Source organism: Centruroides vittatus, unplaced genomic scaffold (assembly GCF_030686945.1).
Source record: "Centruroides vittatus isolate TY-2023 unplaced genomic scaffold, ASM3068694v2 contig_2206, whole genome shotgun sequence".
NCBI classification, from domain to species: Eukaryota; Metazoa; Arthropoda; class Arachnida; order Scorpiones; family Buthidae; genus Centruroides; species Centruroides vittatus.
Window position 1 is genome coordinate 211,245 of NW_027121376.1, and position 11,152 is coordinate 222,396.

General features: G+C 30.9%; 2 protein-coding genes across 2 annotated transcripts in view; both read right to left on the bottom strand.

Annotated features, from left to right (window-relative positions):
- LOC136970830 (protein kinase C eta type-like) overlaps positions 1-4,937 on the bottom strand; it is a 204,144-nt gene extending 199,207 nt beyond the window's left edge. The window contains exon 1 of the mRNA XM_067265297.1: positions 4,876-4,937. Within this exon, the coding sequence (XP_067121398.1) occupies positions 4,876-4,937 (62 nt within the window). The remainder of the gene's footprint in view (positions 1-4,875) is intronic.
- Positions 4,938-8,022: 3,085 nt separating this feature from the next.
- On the bottom strand, positions 8,023-10,176 carry LOC136970831 (calcium-independent protein kinase C-like). Its single transcript, XM_067265298.1, has 10 exons — positions 10,148-10,176; positions 10,016-10,070; positions 9,706-9,909; positions 9,376-9,470; positions 9,164-9,300; positions 8,999-9,084; positions 8,846-8,921; positions 8,637-8,774; positions 8,484-8,563; positions 8,023-8,109 (listed from the first exon to the last, which is right to left on the bottom strand). The coding sequence occupies exons 1-10, from the start codon at positions 10,174-10,176 to the stop codon at positions 8,023-8,025; spliced, it is 987 nt and encodes a 328-aa protein (XP_067121399.1).
- Between the last annotated feature and the right edge of the window lie 976 nt (positions 10,177-11,152).

Here is an 11,152-nt window from a genome sequence, read left to right on the forward strand (position 1 = left end):
CAAAAAGATCGGAGGGTCAAATTTGGCACGATTCCAATACTTTCCTTTGTCATTTATACATAACAATTGGAAAAAGTGAAAGGTAAACTAAAGTCTAAACTTAACACTACAGTTTGTTTTTTTTGAGTTATGGCAACGCAACATTAGAGCTATCTGCCTAGAAGGCTTGCTTTCTGTGATGTCTTTTTAAGGGGCCTCTATTCAGTCGTTACAGACGTGGAGAAAACCCGGAAATCTCCACGTCCTGATCAGGAGTGATCCATTTAATCTAGAACACAGAGTCAATCAAGCCGTAAAACTTAATTCGCTCAATGGGAAACCCCGAGAACTTTGATAAACTTTTGAGCCGTATTACGGTTCACGGCTTTAGTGTGTTAAAGTTGTCGCCTAAATTTTGAGAAAATATACAACGGGTTAATTAAGAGGTTTTTTTTCTTTTTTACCAAAATACAGGTAAAAAATTAATAACCGGTAATTTTACCGGGGTATAATTTTCCTAATTTATCCGTATACCAGCAAACCGGTTACCGATAACGCTCTCACAAATTGCTATTACTGTATTTAATTTATAAACAACTGACTAACGTGCATTTATTGTACTTTTTATATATATTTTGCATTAGATGTGTTATTGATACAGGATTTAACTATTCTTGTATTCTTTATCCTAGTCTTTATTCACACTTGTTCAGACAATTCGCCGTACAAATCCTACATGATTCTTTTTAACAATACGAATGCTTGTCGTACAATATTCAACACACAAACTACCAAACACGATTGAACGCAATTAACTTTATAATCTTCTAAAACCGTGTTCTTTAGTTCCTTTGATTCAATAACACAAGATGTGTTACCATTTGAACATTTGGCTATATTTCATCTTTATTTAGTTGATTTTTCAGCACACTACTCAAAGGATTACAGGTTAGACTTTCAAGAGTTTTACACAACAAATTACATAACATTACACAACACGGATAGTCGTGTTTGCATCTAGTCATAATGCGTTTATAGAGATTTGCATAATTTAACAATTTACAATTATTTAATTTACAATACTACAAATTTATTTAGTTTACACCGTTTAATATTAACAAAAAATTAATTATAGAACATTTAGCCAGTTTTCACTTATTTTCAGATTTAAATTTTTATTAATACTGTTTTTAGCATTAAGAATTTCAAAACTTTCTTTAAATTTTCTATTAGGCCTACATGTATTTTTACATTATGTAAAATTTCAACGTTTAACTTGTCAATGTTACAGTCATTTAGTACACAGTGATCATGAAAAACAGAATTTATTCTATTATGTTTAAAATCTGCAATATGCTCTTTTAATCGTACATTCAATTTCCGTTTTGTCTCACCTATGACTATGTAAACATTAGTATTGCTGCATGTGTATGGAATTCTATAAACAACGCTTGTTGTTTTACCTATTTCATATTTACTTATTCTTGTTAGTTGTTTTGCCTTAACCTAGACTGTAACTTTTCATAATTTGGTGCTAGTTTTACGTTTATTTTTCTTAATTTTTTTTGAAACTTTTCATATAGATTTCTTATATAGGGAAATTTAATATATCTCATGTTATCATTTGTTTTTATTCTTTCGTATTTTTTATCGTTAAGCATTTTTTCGCAGGTGTTAATTCTTCTGTTGGGGTAGCCATTTAACATAAATTTCTTTTTTATTTTGCTTATATATTTATTTATTTCAATGGATTTACTGGTTCTTGTTTTAATTTTAATGTATTCCATGTTGAAGATGTTTTTTTTAAATATACATAGGTATGTTAGAAGTATAGTAAATTGTTTTATTTATAGAACATTGTTTTCTAAAAAGCGTGAAGGTTATGCTAGTATTGTTTCGTTCAATTGTTCGATTTAAGTAATTAATGCTGTTATCGGTACTATTACTATTACTTCAACTAAATAATGATGAAATATAGCCAAGTGTTCAAATGGAAACACATCTTGTGTTAATGAATCAAAGCAATTAAGTTTAATTCGAAATGATTAGTTGAAATCATTTCAAGATACAATTCAAGTTTAATTAATTATAATTAACAAAATCATATAATAAATTATATTTTGAAAAACAATTTCTTTTGAATATATACATTAATATATATTGAATCAGTCAAATGTGAACTGATTCGGGCCAAGGGACATCATCAAAAAATCTGTGTACTCTGATGTCTCCTTCTTGCAGACGTTTGTTCGGATCCTGAAAAGACAAGAAATCATAAAAATTATTCACAACAGTTGATACTGTTTTAATCATATTTTAATCTGTAAAGTTTCAAAGTCAACGCGTATTACAGTAAGTTATTCAGCTTGTGGTTAATAATTAAAATTTGATTATCACAAACGTTGAAATTAAGTATTCAACAGTGTTGATTATGGATACACTTTTTCTGTGACAGTTTAATGATACAAAATTCACCTAATTATTCATAAAATATGCTGAAATGTTATTAACTGAAATCGTTTCTTATTAACACAATAGAGTAATTTATGAAATTCTGGTATAAAACAACATAAATACTAACATTTAATACTTTGAGATGTAATAAAAAATAATTATGCAAATGTAATTGCAACGTGTCATATAACTACAGTAAATATTATAATCTTACCTTTTGTAGTAGATTTTCGATCATGTCTACGGAATTCATTGACAGTCAAATAGGATACTGCAACGGAACATTTTGAATCGCTGAAAACACACGCTTACATTAATAACATCGTTTCTCTTTATTGTTAACAAATCAAAAATAACGACGGCTTACTTTTTGCTATCTCGATAAGGAACGACAGATCCGTATAGTCAATGTTGTTAATTTTTTCAAATAAATAGCCATTGGAGTTTGTCCAATTAACATCTGGTATAATACGATTGCAAATGCCCACCAATCGCAGTAAGCATCTAAAAGTGATACGTATTAATTACAAGAGTTAAACGAAATGATTCGATTAAATTCGAAGAGATCACCTTACCGTATGGTTTTTTCTCAAGAATTTCTGGACAAGGATAGAACAAAGTCCCGCAATAGTGTTTGGGATTACGTTCATAGTAATGGAAAGAAACGACGATGTCGTATGAAATGTGTATCTCTACGAAACTTAGGATATTACATTATACACTACTTACTGTGCACACACCGAAATCGATTAACTGTGCTCCTTTCGTCCTGTCTAACATGACGTTGCTGGAATTAATGTCCCTATGAATTATTCCTATCGAAGTCAAAAAACAAATTCGTCATGCAATTTGCATTTGTGAAGAAATGAATAAATAAATAGATTTAGAAAATTACCTTTGTTATGAATAAACGTGATGGCCGAAGCCACTTGAGCAGCAAATATTTTGGCTTGGGCTTCCTCCAGAATTTCGTTGTAGTGTAAGAAAGTTGTCAAGTCCTGTCCGTCTATATAGTCGGAGACGAAACAGAACCTGATGAAAACATTTATTAGTCTGTAGAAGCATAAAGTATTGCCAATAATTCAAATGAAAAAAGTTAAAATTTATTTCGTACTCATTTTGAAACTACTTATTAACGTCACAATATGAAGATGACTTGATGTGGACGTCCATGCTGATTTTTCTCTTTCTATCTTACGACTCTGTAAATAAAGACATTTTCCTAATATACACTTAATTAAGAATATTATGTAGATATTATTAATTAATGTTCATAGAACATCGCTTAGTGCAGTGATTCTCAAAGTGGGGGTCGCGAAAATTATTTGAAGGGTCGCTGAAAAATTGATGCCAGATCAATTTTTTCAAATATTTTATAAATTTACTATGGATTCATGTTTAGAAATAATAGAAATGAAAAATATATAAAATGATTTTTACTTAAATAAACTGCACATATAAAGAATAAAAATAATATAAATATTTAAATACGAGCCTAACCCCCTTTCTCCTGGATGTTTTTTGACACATACTTATTCTTCGGGGGTTCTTTGAAATTTTTAAGTGCAGAAGGGGGGTCGCGGTCCAAAAAGTTTGAGAAACACTGGCTTAGTGAATCATCAATGATTAAATAAATTTTCATAAACGTGTAATCACATAAATGATGTGTGAATTGATGATTTTTCAAGTCAAGAATAATTAAATATACGTGTTCTGTTTTTTGACGCCGTATTACAATCGAAAATAAAGCTTAAAGCATACCTGTGCGAGACAAAAGCGCTTCATAATGACAACTTTCAAAGCTACTTTATCGTCTGAATTTTTACACCGAGCCAAATTAACTGTACCGAAATTCACATTTCCTATTTCTTCAAACTCGTAATTGTCATTAAGAGTGTGTTCGTCATATTTTGATGAATCCAGTCGAATTCGAAAACCTACCATATTATTTACCAATTTGCAGTTCTGAAATAGCAGAATCTTTTAATTATAAACTTCTTTAATTAAAGGATTGTATAAAGAACGAGAACTTACCTGTGAATCGGAAATTTCGCCCAACATACGACAACAACAACAGAATTTACAGAATGCATTTCTGCAGAATTCTATGAATTTTGTCCACTTTGAATACATGTGAATTTTCTTTGTTTGAGGGGTAACACTTTGTTCCAAAACAATTTTCGTCCAACTAAGAAAAATGAATAGAAAAAGTTATTTTCACTTGCAACTTTATTTAAAAGTTTATTAGAAAAATAGATAATAACTCAATTTTAGTCATAAATAACGCTGATTTTCCAAACGGAAGAAAAATATCTTACCTTTGTAGGACCATCTGTAACCACTTGGTTCAGCATCATCATCTCCCCTGTAAAGATATTCGATCATATCGTGATTAGTACTAAATAAATCTCAATTACAGATGTAATTATTGAGGAAATTTACTCTTTCTTCTTCTCCTTATTACTCCGCATTCGCAAAAAACCCTTCTTCTTGCAGCGCACCATTTTCGCTTCGAAATCGCAACAATACAATACAATATTTTTAAATGCAGCTTATTGTTAAGAATTGTCGTAATTCATTGTTACGAAATTACATGTAACATGAAATCACGTGATTAAATATATGAAATTCCATTTGCGTATTAAAATGAACTTTTGGAGAATTCTTTACAAAGTCTCATTATTGTTTTAAATGTATATTTTTCTTTCCTTTCCATTAAAACGAAAAGTTTAATTCTTCGGAATTAACAAAGAAGTTAGAAACTCTTATTTTTTGTTATTTCAGCTTGTGTTAGAACATATTGCATTTGGATGGTTCCACTCAAAAATGTGTTTCGGTTCTCTGTAGAAGTCTATATCTGCAGAAGTATTTCGGCCGATCTTATTGTCAGTAAAAGCAACCGTTTTTTAATCAAATCAAAGCTCATAAGCTACAAATTCACTCAGATATAAAATTACATTTTGAAGAGAATTAAGAAATAATTTTGGTAAATATGTACTAAGGTATACAAAATGGCGGCGCTTCGATTAGGTTCGTTTCGTCTCCGTTAGATTAACTATATTTTTAGTAGCTGTTTATTTTTTTTAGTTCGTTCAATCACTACCGTGAATCAATAACTAGTGACGTTTAGCACGTGGCGGCATGTCGGCAGCTTCCCTCCGGGAGGAGTCCGTTGGGCGTATGTTTCGCCATATTGCATACCTAGGTTCACATTAACCATAATGTTTTACGATACAATAGCCACAATTATTATTATAATAATTTTTGTAAGGCTTAAAATCGACGAAAATTTAACGCGAAGCGACATGCAATCGAGAAAAATTTTAACATCGGATACGTTAATAAATTTTTTCGTACATAATAGGTTATCCGAAAAATAAGTTATCCGAACAACCCAGTTTCCAATTCATTCGCATATACGACGCTCTACTGTATTTTTAACGCTAACCTATGAATGGCAGCTTTCCAGCTCAACAGCGACTCATGCACAAAAGACACTGTTTTCAGGCTCCTGTAAAGTTGCCTATCCAAAGGGAAACATGCCATTTAGGAACCAATTTTACTAAATTGAAAAAAATAAAAAAAAACACTTTTTTTCAATTCAAATGAATAACATTTTTCAATAATAATAAGGCTTACGTAAAGCCAATTTTTATAATAGAAAAGACGTTTAAGGAGGGATTCGGACTCTGTCCACAACCTAATTTTTGCAGATGAAGAAACAAGGAACAAAAAACTTTATTTCAAAATAAAACTATAAATTGGCAAAAAAGTTGTCCCACTTACATTAAATTCATAACGTAATAAAATGTTGAATAATATTATGCAAATATCGCTAATAAACTGGAAATTGAAGTATATACTGTATTTATTTTTAACTTCCATTGTTTTAAACGGAAACAGTCTTATTTACAAAACAATTTTAAAACTTTTTTATTATCATTTCTTATCCATTTCTATCACTTAAAGTTATCACCTTTCTCTTTAATGTTAAATTTTCTTGCTTTTGGTTTACATGCCATCAATTATAGACTCAATTATAGAGTTTTGATGTTATAGAATTAGACATTGGAATAATCAGCTTTTTCTAAACTTTCTGATGCAACGAGAAAATAATAGCCAATGTATTTGCGAAGGATGTTTTTATTATTGCGTACATTAGTAAAATTATTATAAAAAGTTTTTGTTTTTTTTTTTAACTCTTTCCGCCCTGTGGGCACTAAGAGGGCCTTTTTTAGTAGGCCCATTATAGGTTCGGCCAGGCCCACAATGGGGCGACCGGGTGGTGAGGAACGGGGCCCGACATATCCGAACGGACCACCCCCCGAAAAATTCCTGGGGATTATTCGACCCGTTCGGATTCGATCCTGGGTCCCCAGAGCGGTAGGCTGCCACCTTTACGCTTCGGCCATCCGGCCGTCTATAAAAAGTTTTAATTGACATTAATTTGAGATTTTGTTATTTTGGAGAACATTTTGAATAAAATTCATTCGTTTAATGCAACTTTATTTTTATAAACATAAAATTAAGCTATAGAATTGAAATAAAACTATTGGATAATCCCCCGAACTTTGACAAATTGATCTAGTATACAAGATCCTGATAACGCGAAAAGCTCAAAGCTGTAAATAATGTAAATACAGTCAAACCTGTTTTTATGCGTTGAATAGGGACCGCATTAAAAAAACGCATAAAAAAATCGCACGAAACTTCACGAATGGCTGTAAAAAATAGTTTTTGCAACACAATTAAAAAAATATTTTTTTATGCGGTTAACAGGGACCGCATAAAAAAAGTCTAACATAGAAAATAACTCAAAACCGTACGAAATACAATTTATTGACAACAGATGTCAGCACTTGACTGCATCGTCTGGTCTATCGTCTGTTTTACATATTTTTGTCCAGGTGGTGTTTTGTTGACTTAAAAACTAAATTATTTCATTTTTCGCATATTCATGCAATAATATTACTATAATAAGTTCATTTATGCTATAATAAGTTTATTTAGCTATAATAAGTCAACGTGAGACATGACGAATCGCACGAGACTAGTTGCCAACTATACTGCACAAATAAAAATCGCACATAAAAAGAGCGCATAAAAACAGGTTTGACTGTACGCGTATGTCAGCAGCTAGCATTTTGACGTGATGAATAGTCTTTTTTAAAGACAATTAATACCATTAATATCTGTCAATATGAAGACAGTTGCTACTACTGTATTTAATTTATAAACAATTGAATAACACGTGTATTTATTGTATTTTTTATATATCTTTTAATACAGCATTTAACTATTCTTGTGTTCTTTACCTCGTCTTTACTCGCGCTTGTTCAGACAATTCGCCATACAAATCCTACGTCATTATTTTTAATATCCACTACTACACAAAGCGAATGCTTATCGTACAATATTCAACACACAAACTACCAAAAACGATTGAACGCAATTAAGTTTAATTCGAGATGATAAGTTGAAATCATTTAAAAATACAATTAAACTTTAATTACTTACAATTAACAAAATCATATAATAAATTATATTTTAAAAAACATTTTTTAAAAATGTATATATGTAGTGAATCAATCAATTGTGAACTGATTCCGGCCAAGGAACATCATTAAAAAATCTGTGAATTCTGATGTCTCCTTCTTTCAGACGTTTCTTTGGATTCTGAAAAGACAAGAAATCATAGAAATTAATCACAACAGTTGATACTGTTTTAATTATATTTTTATCTGTAAACTTTCAAAGTCAACTCGTATTACAGCAAGTTATTCAGCTTCTGATTACTGATTAAAATTTGATTATCACAAACATTGAAATTAAGTATTCAACAGTGTTGATTAAACAAACTGAAGTAGTTATTCAAATGTTCGCCTAATTAATCAGAAAATGTGTCGAAATGTTATAAAATGAACGCGTTTCTTATAATGAAAATCTCATATTGAACAACGTAAATACCAACATTTAATACTTTGAAATGTAATTAAAAAGAATTATGCAAATGAAATGTGTCATGACTACAGTAGATATTATAATCTTACCTTTTGTAGTAGATCCTCGATCATGTCTACGGCATTCATCGACAGTCGCGTAGGATACAGCAACCGAAGCTTTTGAACCTCTGAAAAGACACGCTTATATTAATCACATCGTTTCTCTTTATTGTTAACAAATCAAAAATAACGATGGCTTACTTTTCGCAATCTTAATAAGGGACGTGTGGTCCAAATTGTCAAGGTGGTTAAATTTTATCAAATAAGTAGCCATTGGAGTTTTTCCAATTAACATCTGGTATAACACGATTCCAAATGCCCACCAATCGCAATAAGCATCTGTAAGTAATACGTATTAATTACAAGAGTTAAACGAAATGATTCGATTAAATTCGAATAGAGCATCTTACCGTACGGTTTTTCCTCAAGAATTTCTGGACAAACATAGTACAAAGTCCCGCAATACTTTTTGGGATTACGTTCATACTGAGGGAAAAAAAGACGATGTTATATGAAATGTGTACCTCTACGAAACCTAGGATATTACAGTATACATTACTTACTGTGCACACACCGAAATCGATTAACTGTGCTCCTTTCGTCCTATCTATCATGATGTTGTTGGAGCTAATGTCCCTATGAATTATTCCTGTCGAAGACAAAAATAAATTCGTCATACAATTTGCATTTGGTAAAACATGAATAAATAAATAGATTTAGAAAATCACCTTTGTTATGAATAAACGTGATAGCCGAAGCCACTTGAGCAGCAAATATTTTTGCTTCGGCTTCCTCCAGAAATTTTTTGCGGCGTATGTAAGCTGTCAAGTTTTGTCCGTCCACATACTCGCAGACAAAACAGAAACTGAAGAAAATAATTATTAGTTTATAAAATCATAAAGTATTGCCAATAACTCAAATGAAAAATATTAAAATTTACAGTGTTTTCAATTTGAAAGAACTTATTAACGTCACAATATGGGGATGACTTGATACGGACGTCCATGCTGATTTTTCTCTTTCTATCTTACGACTCTGTAAATAAAGACATTTTCTTAATATACACTTAATTAAGAATATTCTGTAGATATTTTTAATTAATGTTTATAGAACATCGCTTAGTGCATCATTAATAATTAAATAAATTTTGATAAACGTGTAATCACATAAATGATGTGTGAATTGATGATTTTGGAAGTCAAGAATAATTTAATATACGTGTTCTGTTTTGGACGCCGTATTACAATCGAACACAAAGCTTAATGCATACCTGTGCGAGACAAAAGCGCTTCATCTTGACGGTTTTTAAAGCCACTTTATCGTCTGAATTTATACACCGAGCCAAATAAACTGTACCGAAACTCCCCTTTCCTATTTTTTCAAACTCATAATTGTTATTAAGAGTGTGTTCATCATATTTTGATGAATTCTGTCGAATTTGAGAACGAGCCAGATTATGTTCCAATTCGCAGTTCTGAAATTACAGAATCTTATAATTATAAACTTCTTTAAATGAAGGATTGTATAAAAAACGAATCATAAATAACGCTGATTTTCCAAGAGAAAAAGAAATTTCTTACCTTTGTAGGACAATCTGTAACTTGCTGTCCACTTCGTTCAGCATCATCATCTCCCCTGTAAAGAATTTCGATTATATCGTAATTAATAATAAATAAATTTCAATTATAAATGTAATTAATAAGAAAATTTACTCTTTCTTTTGCTCTTTATATCTCCACATTCGCAAAAGAAACTTCTTTAAGCAGCGCACTATTTTTGCTTCGCAATCGCAGCAATAGTATAATGTTAAATGCTGCTTATTATTATGAATTGTTGCAATTCATTGTTACGAAATTACATTCAATATGAAATCACGTGATTAATTATGTAAACTTTAATTCGCGTATTAAAATGAGCTTTTAGAAAATTTTTTACAAATTCTTATCATTGTTTTAAATGTACATTTCTGTTTCATTGCCATTAAAACAAATAGTTTAATCTTTCGAAAATTAACAAAGAAGTTAGAAATTCTTATTATTTGTGATTTCAGCTTGTGTTAAAACATACTGCACTTGGATGGCTTCCTTAAAAAATGTGTTTACGTTCTTTGCAGGAGCCTATATCTGCAGAAGTAGTTCGGCTGTCTGTTCAGGAAGAGCAAACTAGCATCATAGCCATGAAGAAATGAATTCATCCGTTGTTAATGAGTGATACGGAGGATGAGAGGCCGATCTTATTGTTAGTAAAAGCAACGGTTCTTTTAATCAAATCAAAGCTTTTAAGCTACAAATTTACTTAGATATAAAATCTCAATAAAAAAAACAATTTCATAGAAAATACATTATCTTTTCAAAGTAACAGAATGCTCGTAACATTTTCTTACATCTTCTATTTACATTCATGTTCTTTTTTCATGAAATCTATAAAGAAACCAGACGTAGAAACTTTAAAAATGGGAGGGTCCGATTCAGTATACCCAACCTCCAATAAAAACTGGAAGTTATGTTATTTCAATTCAAGAATTTTCCTGAAAGGTGTTAGACTCTATTACCAGCGCGACACTATCGTTAAAGGAAAGTATAATGAACAGGGGCAATTCACTTCTAATTTGTGGTGGAGAGAATATATTTTAAATGAAATACAGTGAAACCTGTCTATGGCGACCACCGACGGTTCCTCCAAAAAGCGGTCTTTTAGACAGGTGGTCGTCGAATACA